We start from the raw sequence: 21742 nt of genomic DNA, 5'->3' as shown, positions 1-21742 counted from the left end.
CCTGTGCTTAGTTAAATCTGTGGTATTTAAATGAAATAGCAAAGCTTCGTGTAACAATGTTTGTATTTGTAAATAGAATTCATTTCTGCGATCGTAACAGTACAACCAGGCTTAAAAAAACACACCTCCTGCTCAATCAGTGGTTCTCAATTTTCCTAATGCTGTGACCCTTTAATATAGTTCCTCGTGATATGATTGATGACCCTGACCATAAAGTTATTTTCATTGCTACTTCATAACTGTAATTTTGCTACTGCTACAAATCATAATGTAAATATCTGATATGTGACCCCTGTGAGGGGTCGAGACTCACAGGTTGAGAACCACTTTACTGGATGCATGCTGGTCACAGGTACTGGTCTAATGGTGACGGTGATGTCAGTGGGACACACTGGTGGCTGCAATGGCAGCACACTGTGGTGGAGGCAGTGAGAGGAGGGCCAAGGAGGGTGGTGGTGTTGCTACAGCTGGTGCGAGCAGTGGGGGGGGGGTGACAGTGGTGGTCACTAGCGAGGGCAGTGAGAGTCAGCACTGCTGATAAGCTGTGAGCCTGGCTGACAGGCAGACGCTACATCAGCCCCACTCTTCTGTTTTCCTGCCTCAGTGTCCACAGCCACATCCTGCAATGACCCTGGAGTCCCGCAGAACGGGAGCCGGAGTGGCGACAGCTGGGAGGCTGGTGACTCCACGGTGTTCCAGTGTGACCCAGGCTACGCGCTGCAGGGAAGCGCAGAGATCAGCTGTGTGAAGATCGAGAACAGATTCTTCTGGCAGCCCAGCCCGCCCACGTGCATCGGTACAGAGCAGCTGTGGGCTCCGCTCCTCCCTCCAGACTTGGGGTTGTGGGCACTAGGCACCTCCACACAGGAGGCAGCTGCCTTTTGAGCCTGGGGCCAGGAGTTTTAGAACAGAGGAATGGTAGAGAAAACCCAGTTTTCCTACTACACTCACAGGCACACGCAGACACGCACACACGCACACACGCCCCACTACCAATGATGTACTTTCAAAAATGATCTCAGAGAGTTGTGAGCCAGGCAGGCCTGTCCCCTTGTCTCCGGCCCATCTGTCTAGGATGGATGGGTCGATCACCCTGGGCCAGAAGATAGCAGATTTCCAGAGGCAAAGGAAAGACGCTTGTTGTCCCTCTCCTAAGGAGTTGCTGACCGGCTGGACTGGGGTTCCTGAGATCTGCCCTTTGTCTTAAAAAATCTCCCCATCAACAGAAGAAGGTTCTTAAGAAAGAGGCTTAAGGTCACATTGCTTAAAAAGGAAGGGGACTCTGTAATCCTGCCCCCAGCTACCTGAGACAGGTGAAGGGAGAGGTGGCCAGGAAAGACAGAAAGAGAGAAGCCAACCCCAGATGCTCACAAGTCCCAGGTGCCCACATGCCCCAGGTAAGCATGCTCTAGGTATTCACATGCCCCAGGTGCCCACATGCCCCAGGTGCCCACATGCCCCAGGTGAGCATGCTCTAGGTATTCACATGCCCCAGGCGCCCACATGCCCCAGGTGCCCACATGCCCCAGGTGAGCATGCTCCATGTGCCCACATGCCCCAGGTGCTCACATGCCCCAGGTGAGCATGCTGTAGGTATTCACATGCCCCAGGTGCCCACATGCCCCAGGTGAGCATGCTCCATGTGCCCACATGCCCCAGGTGCTCACAAGCCCCAGGTGCCCACATGCCCCAGGTGCCCACATGTTTGTGGCTCTTTTTCCCACTGGGTGAAATGATGAACTCAGTTGTTGCTTGTACCCGTGGCATGTAGGTGGCAGGTGGACTCAGAAGAGTGAGAACCCATAGCCACTGAGTCTGTACATGTGCCGGGCTCACACTAGACATTTGCTTAGATAACCCCATTTAGCTTTTCCCTACAGCTCTCTGAATTTAGCACCATTCCCTCATTATAGCTACAGAAACTGAAATAGACAAATTTGGATATCTTGTCCCAAATTGCAAAGCTAAGAAACACAAGAGCCAAGATTCCTGCCCACGCCAGGCTGGCCTCTCGACTCCCACCACCCATGTTCCATCTCTTCTAGAGACAGATTTAGGGGACTTCCTGTGACCTCTCCCAGCTGTCTTCATACTGGAAGGTTCCGTGGGAATGCCATCCTGACACCTGAGGCCTTCCCTTTACAGGTCCCGGCTCTGGGGTCTGGTGCTGAAAGCAGGATGCTGAATCCCTTTCCTTGGTGGAAATGGGGTTAGCTGGGTTCATGAACTAAAGAGGCCCTGAAGCCAGCTCAGTGTTGGGAAGCAGGTTTGCAGGCACAATCAGACCCAGGTGCAGGTGAGGATCTGCTATCCACTGGCTCAGAGGCCTCGAGAAAATTGTTCAACTCAGCCTGGGTTCCTCACCTGTGAGGGAAAATACACATTTCCTTTGTGGCATTGTAGAGTGACAGCACACCCACTGTCACTCAGTTCAGACAACACACTCAGTTCCCCTCTTTGTTTCCTAGTTCAAATCCGTGGGCTCCCTTCTTCTCCTTAAGCCAGAATCCCATTGGCGGGGCAGGGGGGAGTTCTGCTGGGGAGCATCCAGAAGCCTCCATGGCCCCATTCAAAGTCCCCTGCCCCCTAAGCTTGTGGCCCTCTAGTATATGTTCCAGAAAAATAAGCCCCGCAGCAGCATGCCCCAGAGAAGGTCTGTGCAGGACTGAGCTGGCGGGCTCCAATTGGGCACCGAGCAGGGCAGTGAGGTTAATTCAGCTTTCATTGCACATTCTTCCGCAGGCAGCCTCAGGGAGTGTTCCTCGGGCTGCAGAATAAATGTCTTTGCCTCTTCTCACAAACAGATTGGAAATCCCAGTGATAAGCCCCTCATTTCCAGCTCCTTGGCAGCCTGCCACAAGTGGAGCTAGCTGGCCTTGATGGCCCTGCCTTGCAGAAGAGAAACAAAGAAAGAAAGCAAATATTTGTCAAGCATCATCTGTGATGGATGTTAGGCTAGCTGCGATCACAGTGAAGTCAGCCCAGGAGCTTAGAGCTCTGGTCCTGGATTCTGACACCCTGGATTCAAGTCTGGCTTCACCGCAACCATCTGTATGACCTCACACAATCGGCTTGAACTTTCCATGCCTTTAGTTCCTTTACCTGTGAAACAGGAAATGGGTAGCATCCTTCCTACACTTAGAAGCATGCCCACCCCACCCCACCCCACCCCCGTCAACACTGTCCAGTAGAAACCATCATCATCATCATCAGAAATAAGGAACTGGAGCCTCGGAGAAGGGGAAAATATGTCCAAATTCCCACAGCTAAAGAGCAACACTGTCCTGTTTCTGTCCCCAGGACTGAGTGACACCAGACCAATGCCCTTTTACAGCTCTTACTCCTCAACACACGCCATCTCCCTCCTAACCATCCAGAGCTGTCAGAAGCTGGTTCCTGCCCCAACTTGGCATCGTAGCTTACTGAGTTCCACTGTACCCTCCTCCACCTGTCCCTATGAAGCTGTCGGTGACCCAACCCAGGGGTCCCGTCTAGGACCTAGCTGGCAGAGTGCAGGGAAGCCCACATGGCTTGCTAAGTGTGAAGCAGATACCTAGGGGTCATCTGGACAAAAGCCATGTGGAAGCTGAGGCCGGGAATCCTGACACCCTGGGGTGATCCAGAGCCCAGCAGAAGAGTCACGGGGTTTTAGAAACAGTCACACTCACCCTGAATGCAGAAGCCTGAGGGAACTGACCCGAGCTGGCAGAGAGGAGTTGAGGCCATAATCCTGACCCAGAATAGTGGCATCATGGAGACGCCCAGAGAATAACCCACACAGGCTGGGGGGAAAGGGTTTCTACATTCCAGCCTGACTAGGGTAGAGCCACTTTTTTTGTGGTGGGATATCACAGTCTACCTTTGTGGTCCTAACCAGCCGGCCCCTGCCCAACCTTGTGCTCAGGCGAAAGTTCAGTAAAGGAGAGAAAACAAGGGGGGTCAGCTAGGGGGAAAATCCATGCCAGTGCTTCTCCTGTGGGCCTGGAGTGGGGGACACTATTCTCTCCCAGGACCACCTGCAGTTTGGAGGCCATCCTATACTCCTCCAGAGGAGGAGCCAGACTATGGAGCCGGGAAGTGCAGACTTGAGTCTTAGAACGACAAGGTGAATTACTTCACCTCTCTGGCCTCGGTTTCCTCTTTGTGTATAATCCAGGAGAGCACCCTCCGTCCTCACTCCCAGCTCGCTGAGCTGCCAACGAGACTGAGCGAGTGAACAGTTCATCTGAGGTGACATGTCCTGCGCAAGTGTTTCTGGACTCAACATAGTTCATGGGATGTATCTTTCCACGGAGAAGACACCCTGTTCATGAATCCTCCAGGCTAATATTCAGCTATGTTAGGGCCTCTGTGGCCTGACTGAGGACTTTAGCTCTTTTAGGCACTCTTGTGGGAGCTGACCAAATCAGCAATGCAACAGCTCAGCTCTGGCACAAGCCAGGAGCCACTCCTTGGCCCACCCTTCGGCCCTCGGTTATACCCTTTTGCTCCCTCCCCCCCACAACCTCGTTGCCTGTCTTGGGTCTTCTGGTCGCCTCTTCCAGCTCCCTGCACCATCCACTGCTGACCTCAGTAACACCCTTGGTTTCCAGTTGAAGCTGTCATCTAGTCTCCACCAGCTTTCAGCTCTTGACTCCTTATGCTCCCAGCATCTGCTCTACTCAGCACCCTGTACCACAGCCTGGCCAGGATGCAGGGAGCTGCTTGGGGCCTGCAGAGACTGAAGAAGGCCCCTGGGAAAGTAGCTCCGTGGATCCCTGGCCGCCTTCTCCTCCCATCTGTCTAGAAGCCCGTCAGCCTAGAAGAGGGTGGCCACTGTGGACTCGTTAGGGATTGTAGCACACTGGTCCTGGTGAGGCGCATACTCATCCTTAGGCAAAGAGTTTGAGAAGCTGGAAGGCATCTGGGCTCCAAGCAGATGCCAGCAGAACTGGCAGCCAAGGAGACCAACAGTGCTTGGCAGGCAAGCGTGATGGTGTTTTCCGCTCCCCATGATATCCTGTATCACTGAAGATGCAGTGAATACCCATGAGGCTCTCCTGAATTCTGGACACAAGACAATGGGAAGATGCCAAATAGTTCATATGCCTGACAGACAACGATGACACCATTTTGACCATGAAACCTCTCCACTAAGCATCACAGATACTCCCCTAGGAGAGACATCGCCTCTTTTTACCACAAAAGGAAAATACGCAAGCCCAGAGACGTTAGGTAATTTCCCTAAGGTCACAGCCAGGAAGAACCAGGTATTTATTGAAAATCATTTATGGAGAGCCGAAGATGCAGCTCAGTTGGCCGAGTGATTGCCTAGCACGCACAAAGCCCTGGGGTCTATCCCCATGATTATGTCAAATCAGGTGCTTGGGAGGTAGAGGCAGGAAGATCAGGAATTCAAAATCACCCTTCACTACAAGGCAAATTAGAGACCAACCTGGACTACACAAGTCCCTGTCTCAACAAGAACAACAACAATAATAACATTGTTATTATTTAATGATGTGAAATATACATAGTATAAAATGACCTATTTGAAGTGACCAGGTAAAGGGACAACCTTACCCTTGCCTTCTTCTCTCCTCAGCTCCTTGTGGGGGAGACCTTACTGGACCATCAGGAGTCATCCTGTCACCAAACTACCCAGAACCCTACCCACCAGGCAAGGAGTGTGACTGGAGGGTGACCGTCTCTCCGGACTACGTCATCGCCCTGGTATTTAACATGTATGTACCTTTCCCAGGGTGGGAGACCAAGGGTTTCGAGAAGCTAGGGGGTTGAGGACCTGGGTGCTCAGGTGAGTACTCATAGGTGTATGGCGGAGTTCTCAGATCCAGGGGTGAGGCAGAGATGGAGACAGAGATGGAGATGGACAGGGTGTGCAGCATTAGCATTGGCTGTCTTCTCTGTACCAGGCCCCGTGTCTACAGAATCCTTACAATAGTTTCTGAAGCAGCTAACATTCTTTCTTCGGAAGCCACTAAAATCAGAAAAGAGCCCCCACCTGGGTCCCCTTCCCCCTCTGCGTGGCTCTCTCTCCAGGGCTTCCCTCCATCCTGATGCCTTTCAGGTCTTCATGACCTTTCCACCTAACCCCCACACTCCCACCTTCATTCCATTCATAAGCAAGTCTCCAGAGATCTGCCCTATCTCCTCCCTGCTTCCTCCCTCCAGGGGCACACCCTGGGCCACTAAAGCCTAGCTGCTGACCCAACAGTCCCGTTAGGGACACTTCTGATTAAAAAACAAAAACAAAAAAACTCCAGCATGAGCTGGGGAGATGGCTCAGTCAGTGTTTGCCACACAAGCCTAAGGCTCTGACTTTCAAAGGCCAGGCATGGTGGTACATGTAATCTCAGCCCTGGGGAGGCAGAGAGAGGTGGCTGCCTGGGGCTCCCAGCCTAGCCTACTTGGCAAGCTCCAGGCTAGTGAGAAATTCTGTCTCCAAAAACAAGGTGAACAACCCTTTGAGGAACAGTGCCCAAAGTTACCTCTGTATGTGTGTACACGTGCCAGCAAACTCCCACATGTCTTCTCTCTTTGCCTGGCCTGAGTCTTTATCTGCCATCACAGTGATGTCCTAGTCTTCATATTGGCCACTCTGCCCCAGCTAGCCTTCCAAGGTATTCTCTCTTAAAAGTAAAGAAACCAACAGGCCCCTTATCCGTCCATCCTTTAGTAAATCCATCCTGCTTATAAGTCAGTCTGAATTTCTGAGTTTGGCTCCTGCAGTCTGGCACACACCCACCTCTCCAAGCAGGCCACCATCCATCCTGTGACGGGAGCTCCAGCCACACTGAATACCTAGTGGTTTCCTGAGTCTCAAAGACTGTCCCATGTCCTGTAGCCTCACCTCTGCCCCTGCCTCCCAGTGACTTACTTTATTCCCTCCGTGTCCCACTGCTGAGACTCATCACTTTCCCCAGAACAATCTCAGGCTGGACCACCATGAAAGCCTGAGTGACTCCCTCCCTGGAGACTGTACACTTTATGGACCTTGTATAATGTTAGACACTCCTGGCTGTTCTGTGCAGTCAGCCACAAGGTGAAACTGTCTTAAAACCACAGAAAAAAAAATACCAGGCCATTCCACAATTCGTGACCAAGACAGACTCAACCAGAGCCTTTCCCTGAAGGCTTTCGAAAGAATGGATGGTTTCCAGGGCAAGAAGACCATGCCACCCAGAAATAGGAGACAATCCTGCAGTCAACACCAGTGTGGGAAGATTCCAAGTAGAGAGGACACACATCTGCTTCCTAGACTCCCACTCTGTGTCCCTGCTCACCTCACCCTCTTTGTTCCAGCCTAGTTGGGGCCTCCTCTCTACACCGCATGTCTTGGCTAAAGGGTAGAAGGACCCCTCCATTCCCAGTCCAACCAAATGGTACATCTCAGTGTCCCCACCCATTCCTGGGCATCGTGCCTCTGCATCAGAAATCTGTTTTCTGAAAATACATTTGCTTCTCTATTATTTTCATCTTTTTACACTTGACTTAGTATAAATTGCCTTTATTAGACATGTGCTTGAGAGCAGAATCATGCATCCGAGAACAGGCCCACATTAAGAATGATCAGATAGACCACACGGAGTCCCAAGCAGGGGATGAAGCAGTTAACACAACACCCCAGCAGGGCATGAGGGGTGCTAAGACCCCACTTCTCTCTGTCATTTTCCATGATGTTCACTCTAGGCAGATGTGTCCAGCCTGCAGCCTGTGGGCCTCACGTGTCCCACGATAGCTATAAATGTGGCCTGACAGATTTGTAGATGACAACAATGGTGTCACAATATCAAAAGCTAAGATGCCCCTGCTAGGCACCCTAGGGGGATAAATTACATCCATGAACTCCAGTTCTCAATTGGTTAAACTAAGAAAGATTTTTAGGATGGCTTTTCATCCCACACTAGGTCAGGATAGCTCAGAGAGACAGACATCTAAAGGTGATGCTAGGACCCAAGTGGTGGCAGACACTGAAGAACCCCATGACTGACACGAGATGGAGAGGGGAAACTAGGCTTTTCATGGCGGCAGGTCCCTGCTGGAGATGGCTCCCTGGGTAGCTCCATGCTCTTACCAAAGTCAGTGCAAACCAGCATGGCAGCAGAGCCCCTGAGTCTGGTAAGAGCTCTGGGTTCAGAGCGGCCTGTTTCTCCCCTTCATATCCGGAGTTGGCAACTTGCTTTCCCTCCTGCGTGAGCAGAACCTGAGGTCTTTGGCTACAGAATTGAGAACACTCACTGACTAGAATCTGCCATCTGTGCCCCAAACCACATTCAGTATCATCTCTTGACTGGAAAGTCACCGGGCCTCTCTTCTTCCTCAGTCTTCAGGGGCAGGTCCCATGGGATGATGGGCTTGCTTCCCCAGCGAAAGCCTCTTTGACCTTCCTGGGGTGGGGATGGGCTGTTTTTGTTCTCCAGATTTAACTTGGAGCCTGGCTATGATTTTCTTCACATCTATGATGGACGGGACTCTCTCAGCCCTCTCATAGGAAGCTTCTATGGCTCACAGCTCCCAAGCCGTATTGAAAGCAGCAGCAACAGTCTCTTCCTGGCCTTCCGCAGTGATGCATCTGTCAGCAATGCCGGCTTTGTTATTGACTACACAGGTAAGGGCCTGGTGCTAGAGAGTCCCAAGGGTAGGGCCAGCGGGCCTAACAAAGGAAGAGCAATGTGGTACAGAAGGAGGGAGATAGGCTAGACCACAGGGAGCCTGCAGGTCTCTTACAGAGGACTGTCTTCCCTGTGATCCCGCCCCTAGGTGACTTAGTCTCACGTATTCACATACCCTAGGGCTAAGAGAGTATGGTAGTAGCAGGTTTTTGGCCTCCTGCTTCTGTCTTCAAATCACCATTTCTCTCTCCCCTTCTCTATAAGGGTCATTTCTAACTCTACTTTAGCCTCGTAGTTTTCCTTCATAGCCATCAGCTGACACCTTCCTGGTCATTCCCCTGCATTGTGGGTTCATGCTGAATCTCAGTCTTCCTCTAGACCCCAGCCAGAGCCTCCACCATCTTGGGAAACTGACCATGGCTTGCTCCATCTTCTGTTGCTACAGCAGATACCCGAGGCTTGGTACTTTTTAAAGAAAAAAGTTTATGGCTCATAGTTTTAGGCTGAAAGTCCAAGATTGGGTCTGGCCTTCTGGTTGACCTCTTCTGCAGCCCTGGGGAGTGGGGGCGGGGTAGAGGGAACAGCACCGCAGTGGAGGGAACCCATGCATCAGAGATTACGTGGCCAGACAGACATTACATGCTGGAAAAAAACGCAGGAGCCAAGCTTCCTGTTCCTGTAACCACCCACTATAACTGAGGTACCCTTAGAATTGAGGTACCCTTAATCCTTTTCAAAGGCAACACCCCCTTGACCTGACCCCCCCTCCCCCCAGAGATGCCACTTCTTAAAGGTTTCACCATCACCTCAACATCACCACACTGAATACCAAGTGTCAACCTTTGGGATGTACGTGCAAACCACAGCCGAGCTGTCCCACCCCACATAGACAGGGCAGCCTGTGCAAATCTATAGTCCTCATGCTTGGACTCTGGCACTTTGCCACAGACTGGCTACCATCTGATACATCCTGATGGCATCTTGTTATCCTTCTGACTCCAATTCATGCACTGCCATCAAATTTTGGAATTAGGCCAGTGGATAATGGAGAGGTCAAACGAAGGAGTTGATGGGTTATTTTTTTCTTAAAGATAACAAATATTTTAGATAATAAATATTTCCCTGTCATAGGTTCTCAGCTCTGTCCTTGTAGGGCTCAAATAAAAATAGACAAAAAGATAAAGGAATGGGCATGAGCATGTGTTGAAAACTCACTTGGGGCATGGTGGGGTGCGATGTGGAGACGGCTCAGTCCGTAAAGCATTGGTACACCCAAGGACCTGCGTTTGGATCCCAAGCACCCATATAACAACAAAAAACAGGGAGCAGAAGAGACGACCTCATAGGTAAGAACACGTGGTGAGCAAGCATAAGGATCTCAGTTCAGTTCCCAGCATCCACGTTAAAAACCAGGCCTGGCTACCCACACACCTGTGATCCCAGAGCAATGAGGGACAGGGACTGGGGCGTGCTAAAGCTTGGCTAGATACTAGCCTAGCTTCAAGATCAACAAGAGACTCTGCCTCAAGGGAATGAAGTGGAAAGTGGTAGGGCAGACACCAGATGTCTTCTTCTGGTGTATACCCACACACAAATGTGTACATATGCCACACACAAATGTGCATACCCATACACAAACGTGTACATATGCCACACACAAATGGGCATACAGTACACACAAATATCTACATATGCCACACTCAAATGTGCATACACCACACACAAGCATGTACATATGCCACACACAAATGTGCATACACCACACGCACGCATATGTAAGTATTCTAGGCCTGCTTGTCACAGACACTAAGCTCTGCCCCTGGAGGGCTAAAGCAGCCACGGACAAAACAGAAAGAAATGTGCATAACCATGTGTCAATAAACCTTCACAAAAATAGCCGAGGTCCTTGCCTGGCCAAGAGCACAGCTTTCCAGTTAACTGGATTAAGTTCATGTTTATTACTCAGCAATTGGGTGACTTTAGGTAGGTTACTTAACCTCTCAAAATCCCCAACTTCTTCATTCAGAAAATAATGGCAGGAAAATTCCTTCACAGCAAAGCTACAAAGCTCAATGGTCCTGTTCATTGAAGCCATTGGTACAGCACCGGGCATGTATCAAAAGCCCCGTGCTCTTCGGAGTTATTAATAGTCAGAACAGTGTTCTGGGCTCCCAGGCACTCCACATTTTCTACTCCATTATTCCCCTTTTGACCTTCTCTTCTTCCTTAATTATCCCAGGTGACGTTACCCAAATCTGAGCTCCACTTCTTCCTTGATTTGTGAACCCGGCAAGTTATTATCTTCTAGAACATTATCTACAACATAGGGCCAAAAAAACTTACGTTGCAGAGAGTTAAGATTCAAAGACTCTGTGTGTGTGTGTGTGTGTGTGTGTGTGTGTGTGTGTGTGTGTGTGTGTGTGTTTGTGTGTGTGTGAAAGTGTGAGAGAATGATGTATTAGCACTGACATCTTCTGAAGCAGAAGAGACTAATGTGTCCATACACGTGTGTCACACAGCTCATCCAAAAGGGGCTTAACTCAGTTCCTACTTCCTGCCGTTCCCAGTGCAGACATTCATAATTCAGCATGAGCAAAATAGTTGAGAACCTGACTCCACTATAACTCAAAGGTGTGTGTGTGTGTGTGTGTCTGTGTGTCTGTGTGTCTGTGTGTCTGTGTCTGTGTATAAATATATGTGCATCTGGAGGCCAGAGGTCTCCCTCACATTTCATCCTCAAGAGTGCTTTCTACCTCCTTTGAGAGAGAGTCTCTTATTGGTCCATATCTCACCAAGTAGCCAAGGCTAGCTTAGCCCAGCACTGGGATTACAGGCCCACAGTCCCATACCCAGAATTTGTACGTGGGTTCTGGGGATTAAACTTGAATCCCATGTTTTAGGGGAAAAAATGTATTGACTGAGCCATGTCCTTAGCCAGCACCCAGACTTTTAACCAGCCCTGACTGGTTGGCCAGCATTTGGACTTTTAACTAGCCCCAACTGGTTGGCCACCATCCAGACTTTTAACAAGCCCCGACTGGTGGACCATTTTGACTATTGTCCCAGGATTTTGCTCTTCAAAAGATCAGGAATGGACCTCATCTGTGAAGACTAGAGAGAAGCTGTTTCTGTTCCGCTACTCTGGGCAGCTTGGGTTTTATTTATGACCACGATGGTGATGTTTTAGCCATCCTGTTTTTATTATTTACAGCCAAGCGCTGGCCAGCGGCAGGTCTGTTTCTGGTCCTCATTCCATCTCTCACTTAGCTGAATGGCTTGGGGAACCCATTCTACTTCTCTGATCACCACATTCTTCACATAGCTCCTGAGTGTGAATGTAGCTGTCTCTGCCTGTGGAGGACACAGATGAGGTGACAGATTCGGAAGGGCTTTAAGAATGATGCTGTGGTATTCCTATGTGTGGGGCTGTCATCGTTATTATTGGTGGGATCACACTCAGGGTGGCAAGCCCATCCTCTTCTGAAATGTGAGTGAATGTGAATATACGATGTCGGGGTCATCGATGAGGCCTGTACGTCTGGAGAAAGCCAGCAAAGGAACAACAGGGGGTGATGTCACAGAGGGGATAATGGAGCAGCACCTGCAGGGCCTGTAGGCCTGGAAGGACTAACTTTGTCTCCTCCAAGGAAAGCAGAAGGTTTTGCTTGTGTTTTCCATCCCCTAGGCCGGGCCTGGCTGCCCAAGAGCCTGGGATGTGTAGATCTTACCTGGTGCCTGGGGACTGTCAGTCCATCTGGGTTCCATCGTGGAAACTGGAAGGGGAAATGAAAAGCAGGATCCACAGCTGATTCGGACTCTGTGTGAGCTTGGTTCCATTTCGTAATTTCAAATATGATTTGACTCATTATGAATTTATGATCACAGTTCAGCATATCTCTGCTATTGGAATGTGGGTCACCCGGTGGCCATTTATAGCCTGGCCAGAGCCTCAGGCATTAGGAAAGGCCAGATTTGATGCAGGGGTCAGAGTGATGTACCACAGGGCACACAGTATGCTGAGGAGGGGCCTTTGCCAGGCAAGTGAAGGTTCTCTGGGTCCAGTGAGTCCCAGCAGCACACCCAGGACTGTGCATGCTCAGCTGTTTGGGGAAGACTTGAAGAGCGGGGAAATTAGAAAGGCTCAAATGTAAGAGCTGGATGGACATGACAGGATTATAGACCCTCGGGGTCCTGTCCCATCACTCAACAGGCTGATTGGCAGCTAAGTGACAGCTTCAAGCAATGACTGCCATGTGTATATGCAGTCTAAAAGGTACCCAGGTGACAGGGACTGCCCTCAGCAAAATTCCTCCTGAGCCATTCATCTCTGAACTCTGGTATCTTCCCTCCTTAGTTCTACTCATTCCGTGTCAGAGCCCGACTGCCAAAGAGGCTAGCCCGTTAAGAGCCGGACAGCATTCTCGCCCTACATCGACACTCTAACCAAACCCCGTGGGCCAGTGACAGGTTCCTGGTGCCATTTGGCCTTAGCTGTGTCCTGCCACTGCCTAGCTGACAGTCCTGAAGACAAGAATGAGAAAAAGCTTGTCACAGGGAGAGTAAGGACTACCTTCCAGGACTGCTTGGGATTTCTCTGGGAAAAAAGACCATAATGCCAGGTCTCCTCCACATACATACCCAGCACCCAGCTGGTACTCCCGACACTTAGGAAACACCAAGTGTGGTACAGAGAGGTGTCAAAAGAATAAATGACTTGGATACAGCCACAGTTGCCTGCCTGGGGAGACTGTTGTTTTATCTCCGACACAGTGGCTGTACCTGTATCTACTGATATTTTAACTACCGTCTGCAGCATTCCCCACCCCCTGCCCCACAGTCACCACTATCCTGCTCAGGTCATGGCCTGGTAGGACTTACGGTCCCACTGGCACCCAGTCCTGCCACTGCCACCAAATGTAGTTTTTAACTAAGTCTCTGTTGTTCTATTAACCCATAAAGACTCAGGAGTCAGATGTTGGGGTGAAAACCTCCTAGCTCAAAGGGGCCGAGAAGCAACCAGCTGACCTTCCTTTTTGGCCTGAGACCCAGCAAGAGAGCACCTCTCCAGCCATCCCAAACCAAAAAGACCATGAATCTCCAAGTCCCTCCCTCCTCCTCTGTTCATCTTCCTGGTTCCTCCGTACTCTCTATGGCTAATTCCTGTCAACTAGTCACTGGCTCCGCCCTCTGATCCAAGGTTGATTGGTTATTAACACAGTCTCAAGGTTTCACAGTGTAATCAAATATCCTGCAACAGAGGACACCTAAGAGTCTTGTGGCCAGACAGAAAACACCATTACTTCAATGAATTGGTGAGCACTTGGTATCCAGTGAAGACCTAGAAACCCATATTGGAGCTTTTGATACCACAGGGGTTTGGGGTATCCAACCAGAGGTGGAGTAAGATTTTTCACCCCCTACCCACGCCCTGATCTGAGTTTAGTGCCCTATATGTGAGCCTGTGGAGCAGATATCAGCTCCACCCTCAGGCCAGCACAGTGGAGGGAAAGATGAAGAGGAGAAAGAGACAATTCCAAATGCTGGGTGTTGCTGGATTTGTGGGTGGAGATAGGAAGTCAAGGAAGCTAGCTTATACCGGCTTGGGGTGAGAGAGGAGCTAGCGGCTGGGTCTGAATACTGACCCCTGCCTTCCCCCAGGATGTGGGCAGTGGCGTAGGTTCACTGCAGGCAGAGCAGTACTTGCTCTCCTTGGGGAAGTCAGCAAAGAGATGAAAAGGAATATCCAAGGTGAAGACTTCACTCCCTCCTCTATAGGTCACAGCAAGAAGGACTGGGGAGGAGAGCATCAATCCTGAAGACCATTGCCAGCCTCAAATCTCTAACAAAGTTTAGAGGTGTTTCTAGACACGCAGGGAAATTGACAGGTCATCCTGAGCCCTTCTGTGCTGCTCATAAGTCTCTAATGAACTGTTCCCTGCCCTCCCCCCACCCCCGCCAACTCACTCTGTTCGTCTGTCTGGTTTTCCAGAAAACCCAAGAGAGTCATGTTTTGACCCCGGTTCCATCAAGAACGGCACTCGAGTGGGCTCTGACCTGAAGCTGGGCTCTTCCATCACCTACTACTGCCACGGAGGCTACGAGGTTGAGGGTGCCTCCACCCTGAGCTGCATCCTGGGGCCTGATGGGAAGCCACTGTGGAACAACCCAAGACCAGTCTGCACAGGTGAGAACAGCCAAGACCCTAAGGGTCTAAAGGCCAAGGGATGCCTGAGACAGATGGTGGGCAGAAGGGACTGTGGTGGGGGAGGGGAAGCAGGACATGGCCTCCAGGGGACTCCTGTGAAGCAAGCAGGGTCTGACAATTGGGTTTTCAATGAAGGCGGATGTCGTCATCATCCACCCAGTGTCTCAGCCTCTCTGGACAGTCATCTCCCTTGAGTGTACCTACTCCCATTCAGAGAGATGCTCAACCAAGGCTTGTAGGCCTGCCATCCAGGAACTTCACACCAGGAAAGGGGAGATAAAGGTGACCTGGGGCTGACTCCTGGGGCTGAGGACATTCTGAATGATGTCTGTAAAGCAGAATGATGCAAGTAAAGTAAGGACACAAGGTGGCCTTGTGTTACCACCTGTGCGTCAGAACCCCCAGAGCATGGGGGCCACCCCAGTTGAAAAGAATAAGTGGACAAGGCTAGCACCAAGGATGGGAACAGGAGGTAGCTTGGCTGAGTGGTCCCCAGAAGGTAAGTGTGGGAAGAGAATCTTCAGCCTCCTGCTCAGTAAACGCCAGGGCCTTCATCCATCAGCCATGGAGCCAAAGACCACGCCCAGGTCCTACACAGAAGCATATAAGTGTGAAAGTCTCGTGATGTGAGCCCCAGTGGTGTGCCCTCAAGGACCCATGCCAGTGTTAACACCTAGAGGACAAAGGCTGATGTGTGTCCTTAGGTGGGTTTCAGGCTTGGGACAAGGTGTCCTTGGCCAGGGCAGGGCCAGAGGCTCGGGCTGGGAGAAGGGAAGATGGGCAGCTGTTAGGAGATCACCAAGTCACCAGGCCCCTCTCTGGCTTCTCTTTCAGCTCCCTGTGGTGGACAGTATGTGGGTTCAGATGGAGTGGTCCTGTCCCCAAACTACCCCCAGAACTACACCAGTGGACAGACATGCTTGTATTTTGTCACCGTGCCTAAGGACTACGGTAGAGTCTCCTTGGCTTACTTCTGTGTGTTCTGACTCCTCCCACTGTCTTCCAAAATGGCAAGCCCTCAGACTCCTCCAAGTTACCCAATTCCACTGTGAGACTTGGAAGGACAGCCTCTCAGGCAGGAGAGCGGAGTGTGGGGAATACATCAGGAGGGGCTGCCGGGGAGGAGAAAGAAGGCACACACAGGCATTGTGTGTGTTTGGGGGAGGAGGGAGGTGAACTGGTGAAGAGAGCTGATGAAGGCCAGGTGCCCTGAGTCTCCTCAGCATAGACTGAAGAGGCTAGAAGGCCTGCAGATCCAGGCCTGCTGGGGGCCTGGCAGAGAGTGGCCTGGGAGCAGGAAGGAAGAGGGAAGGGACTGGGAACCACATCATTCCAGTCGCCCATCTGCGGCGAATCCAGCAGCTGTAAGTGGGAGGAGCAAGAAACCCATGAGGCAATCGTCTGCCCTAAGAAGTCCAAGAAACTTCCAGATCCCAAGACAGCCAGACTGAAGAAATCAGGACTGTCACCCTGAGCAGCTAGGAAAGCAGGGTACTTCTTCTCAGACATGGATAGGAAGCTTTTAGTGACACCCACCAAGGCCATCTGCTCTGCTGAGGCCTCTGCCACCTAGACGGGAGACACATTCCTGTTCCTGTAACTCCCAGTCTCATCCCCACCGGTAGCTCTGCCCCAGCCCCTGCACCCTTAGCTGCACCTACCACACCCCTCCCACTGAGGCAGGAGCTTTAGGCCACAGGAATCCACTGAGGAAAGTCAGGAAACATTGTCCAGAAAGTCAAGGACCCTTGATAGCTGGCACCCAATGCCACGCTTCAGTTCTCCGTATGATGAGGAGCTCAGTCCTTTGCCGGTAACCCACCCCGAGCCAGCATCACACAGCTGAAACCTGCCTATGGACTCTGGCTGCCAAGGAGTTTTGCTCCAGGTAGCTCCTCTTTGCCAGTGAGGCCCACCCTGAGCCCAGGAGGAGTGGCAGACTTTCTCCTCTAGGTACAAATGACATGTCCCCAACTCAGGTGTCAGTGCCGACATCATGCTTCCAGAAACCTCCCTGTGATCCCCCCTCAGAAGTAGTCCCCCCCCTTGCCCTGGCCCTGCCATGCTGTCGCATTACCCTAGAAGTTAAATAACACTCTCTGAGAGTTTAGTTGCTAAGTGTGTGCTTGGGCGGGAAGAGGCACTGAAATGCAGATCAGAAGAAAGCAGGAACCTGCTCACCTCTGGGGACTGCAGACCCCTGTTACAGGGTTGTGTCAATTTTCCCTTTCCCCATGTTCTTCCGCTCCTCCTCCACCCATAACCAAGAACTAAGATTACTACCGTGGCTGCCACATTCAGCTGAAGATTATTTTGTACCAAGCAGTTAACCCCACGGCCTGAATCCCTCCCTCTCTGCCCCAGCACACAATATATAGAACATACATAGCATATATGCAGAATACACAACACATGGCCTAAAGAAAATACATACAATATACATGCACACGCAGCCTACACAAACACACACTTATCCTACTTCCTGTGAGCTGAAGATTGTGAGCCAAACCAGGGATGGAACCTACCTGGCTCTTGCCCACGGTGGGAGTCATGTGTAGCCCGGTGGATGGGAGCTGTGCCCACAGTGACCCCACCCCTCAGCACTGATTGGCAGAGAGAAGAGGGCTGAGGACATCCCTGCTGTTCCCAGACCAAAGGCCAGAGTTCATGGGGGTCCCTACTCAAATTAACCAGATGGTCCAAAACTCTTAACCTCTGAGCCTATACTTCTTGGTCTACAAAATATGAATAATTTCTGCAAACGCCACAGTCAAATAAGACAGTGCACACAACCAGTGTGGTCCCTGGCACCCAGTGGGTGCTGGGTGAATGTCATATCCCCTTTTGGGTGAGTAGGGTGGAGATACTGTCTGCTCTGTACACTGTTCATACCTATATTACCCAAGAGCTGGTGTCCAGGGGCTGGCCTGGTTGCCTGGGAATTAGAAGAAAAATTCAGGTGATCATAGGCTCCTAAGATCAGGGTGGGGTGGGGGACGTAGAGGGTGGCACCAGAAGCCTTTACAAGTCCTCAAGTAGCTGCTGCAGCTGTTTTGTAGAAAAGAGTGAGGTTCAGTCTCCCTCTACTGGCCTGCCCCTGGGTGCCGGTGTGACCCCTGGGGAGAAGGTCAGCCAGGGACGCCCCCGGTCTGTGTCCCCCGTACCCAGTATTTTCAGTGTGCTAACCTTGCAGCAGAAAGGGCCCTACTGCTGACCCCTGCACCAGCAACCCCCCTCTAACTTCTCTCCTCCTGGCCCAAGACCAGCAGATCCCCATCTCCTCCCCAAACCCCTAGCAGCCTACACAGTCTCTGCACTGATTGTCCCGTCTCCTCCACAGTGGTGTTTGGCCAGTTTGCCTTCTTCCATACAGCCCTCAACGACATAGTGGAGGTCCATGACGGCTACAGCCAGCACTCCCGGCTACTCAGCTCTCTCTCAGGCTCTCACACAGGTACCCAGGGCTGGGGAGGGATGGGGTGGGACGGGGGGGGGGGAGAGAGGAGGAGTAAGGGGAGGCTGGGCCATCCCAGGACTACTGCCAGGAATGAGGCCCTATAGGCATCATGGCCAAAGGTGCGCTGTTTCATAGCCTGCTACAGTGTGTCCACGACAAAGGGCCACACAGAACAGAGGACCCAGGCCCCACCTTTGCTTTTCACTATGGACATGTTGCGTTTTCATTGTAGAAAATTTGGGGCCAAACCAAAATCATCATAAGGGAACATTTTAAATAAACACTCCGAACAAATGATTGCCACGGTGTAATGCGTGTCCTTGTACTCTTCAAATCCATGTAGACAGACTTTTCCATATTTTATTGAATAAAACTATATATATATATATTTCATTGCAATTACTCTCACCATAAACTTTCCTCTGCTGTTATGTATCTTTTTTATAGTTTGAATGCTTAGTAGTTTCTCCTATAGTTATTTAAGATTTATATAACAAATTCTCTAGTGCTGTGCATTTAGCTTGCTTCTGCATTATGAATAATAACTCATTGCATTATGCCTATATCTTTATCCATATCCCTAACTGCACCTCAGCATATCTAAGAGTGGCTGAGCTAAAGAATACAGTGAGATCATTAAGGCTTTTTTGTGTAGATTGTCAAATAACCCTGATAGAAAGATCTTGCAGCTTTGTTCTCCAAAAGTGAGGTAATTTTTTAAAAAGTTGCAAATTTGAGATGTGCAAATAGTATAGCCTTTTCTAATTCGCCTTTTTTATTGCTGGTGAGGTGGTGACCTTTTTAATAATGTCTTTATTGGCCCAAGCATCCTTGTGGCCGATTTGTGTTCATTTTTCTATTAGCCCTCATCTTCTTTTTCATGAGGTAGAGCCCCACATGGCTACAGGCAAAGTACATTCTATACCAGAGGAGCCTCACACCCTGCAAGAAGCCTTCCCCTCCGTTCTGCCATTTGCCATGTACTTTTCTTCAGGGTATGTTTTGATATGAGAAAATTGAAATGCCCCTTGATATCAAATAGATCTTTCTTTCATCATTTATGCCTTCATGTGTACACTCTGTTTTCTGTTTCTTTTCAGTTCTGTCAGTTTGCCTTAATTTCTCTGGATTTTATTTTGACTTTTTATTTGACACAGAGACGCGAACCAATTAATCAGTTGTTCTGATATGAATTTTCAAAATGCCAAGTTTACATATTCTAATTTTTATGGTGTTTGGGTCTTTTTCCTTACTTTTAATCTGTTTCTTCCAAGTGTATATTCCTCCGTGTACAGGTTTTGGTTATTACAAAGCTATAATGGTACTTGGTGTCATAATAACATTTTTCAAAGACTTATTTTTATGTGTGTGGGTGTTCCACCTGCATGTGTAGAAGTACATCCCATGTATACAGTGTCTAAAGAGGCCAGAAGAGGACATCAGATCCCCCAGAGCTGGAGTTAGATAGGTTGTGAACTGTCATGTAGGTGCTGGGAACTGAACTCAGGTCCCTCACAAGGGCAACAGGTGCTCTTAACTACTGAGCCACCTCTCCAGCCCCGTCATACTACTTTAAAAGCTATGCTCCTGTTCATCCCTGTGGTCATTCTTTGGTTTGATTTTTTTTTTTTGGAGACAGGTTTTTCTACTTAGCCCAGGCTGGCCTCAAAGTTCTCATCCTCCTGACTCCCAGGCATGCAATACCACAACAAGCTATTATGACTTTTTAATTGGCCATTCTTGCTTGTTTGTATCTCCAAATATTATCTAGAAATGTGTGGTCAGTTTAAAAAATTGCATAGGGCTGGCAGTATAGCTCGGCTGGGAGAGTGCTAGCCTGGCATGCACAAAGGCGGGCATGTGCAATGCCTAGCACCACATAAACCCAGTGCAATGGTGCAGGTCTGTGATTGCAACAGTTGCGGGGTGGAAACACAAGAATCAGAAGTTCAAGGTCATCCTCAGCTACAAAGCCAGTTCAAGGTCAGCCTGGTTTACATAAGACACAGATGCAAAACAAGAAAAAAAACCCATGAGAATTATCTCTAGAATTTCACAAAATGTGTAGATTATGTTGGAGAGAGCATCTTTATATTAACACTTGTTCCCAACCGAGAGAGAATATGACATGTCTCTCCACTTATCTGTTGGAAACTTTGGGGGTCAGGCTGCCACTTTCGTTCAAACAGCGGCGATTTGTCACTGTTCTTAGCTTTATTCCCAGCTATCTCCTGGAGGTTTTTAGCTGTCTTTATTGCTCTCTTATTATAAATGGGTCCTTTTGGCTCCCTTTGTGTTTTCTAGCCGGTCTTTGCTAATCAATTCTAAGCCTGGCATTCAGGGTGCATTCCTCTTATAAACCCATTGAACCGTCCTCAATAGTGCTAATATCACAGACTAATTCCCAGATGCTGGGTGAGAGGCTCCATCATTTGCAAATAAATTTGCTTCATTGTTTTATTTCCTCCTCCTCAGTCGGTTTTCTTTGATTTCCTCCCGTGGTTCCTGTTCTATCCAGGTATATTATTTTAATTTCAATGCTAATATTTTATCTTTTGGTAAAATTCATTTCGTAATTTCTCTTCACTTCAGCAATGTCATTTGTGTACTCTGCGAGGATGGTTTTTTTTTAATGCCCCTGGCTCCGGTGCGTATGTCCCCTGTCTCTGGAGTGCTGTGCATTGTGTTCACGGTCCCCTTCTCTGATTAGCTGTGCCAGAGGTTTATGGGGTTCTGGTGCTTTGGGAAATTCTTATTGCTCCGATTGATCAGTACTTCTGTGGAGTTTGTTACTTTCTAATTAACCATTGCTTTTATTTCATGAATTCTCTCCTCTGTTCCTTCTCCAAATTATTGTGTTCTGGTCCTGCCTTCCTGGGTAGAGAGCAAGCGTTGTTTGTACCTTTCCCTGTACAAGACCATGCATGTTTACAACAGTGTGCTCAGTTTGAACATGCTTACAGCAGTATACTCATCTGGGCTCCATGTCATTCATTTTGATACACACTGTTTGATATATACTACTTTAACATATGGTACTCTCTTGCCCAAGAGTTAATGTCTCTTCTGGGGCTAAAGAGATGGCTCCATAGTTTAGATTTCTTGTTGCTCTTGATGAGGACCCAAGTTCACTTCCCAGCACCTACATGTTTTCTCACAACCGTCTGTAACTCCAGATCCAGAAAACTGGATACCATCTTCTGACTTCCATAGGCATAAGGCTCACACATAGTGCACATATATACATGCAGGTGAAAAATCATACATATAAAATAAATCTAAAAATCCCTTTGAATTAAAAGAAGAAAAGATGGCCGGGCAGTGGTGGCGCACGCCTTTAATCCCAGCACTCGGGAGGCAGAGCCAGGCGGATCTCTGTGAGTTCGAGGCCAGCCTGGGCTACCAAGTGAGTCCCAGGAAAGGCACAAAGCTACACAGAGAAACCCTGTCTCGAAAAACCAAAAAAAA

The 21742-nt window shown here is 49.6% G+C and overlaps 1 protein-coding gene across 1 annotated transcript in view; it reads left to right on the top strand.

Annotated features, from left to right (window-relative positions):
• Positions 1–21742, top strand: part of Csmd2 (CUB and Sushi multiple domains 2) — a 573936-nt gene that overhangs the window by 450102 nt on the left and 102092 nt on the right. The window contains 6 exon segments of the mRNA XM_052718591.1: positions 605–796; positions 5585–5723; positions 8421–8608; positions 14602–14796; positions 15652–15768; positions 18158–18271. Of these exon segments, the coding sequence (XP_052574551.1) occupies positions 605–796; positions 5585–5723; positions 8421–8608; positions 14602–14796; positions 15652–15768; positions 18158–18271 (945 nt within the window).

Source organism: Peromyscus californicus, unplaced genomic scaffold (assembly GCF_007827085.1).
Source record: "Peromyscus californicus insignis strain IS unplaced genomic scaffold, ASM782708v3 Scaffold_5__1_contigs__length_169319896, whole genome shotgun sequence".
NCBI classification, from domain to species: Eukaryota; Metazoa; Chordata; class Mammalia; order Rodentia; family Cricetidae; genus Peromyscus; species Peromyscus californicus.
This window is presented reverse-complemented; position numbering and strand designations above follow the sequence as displayed.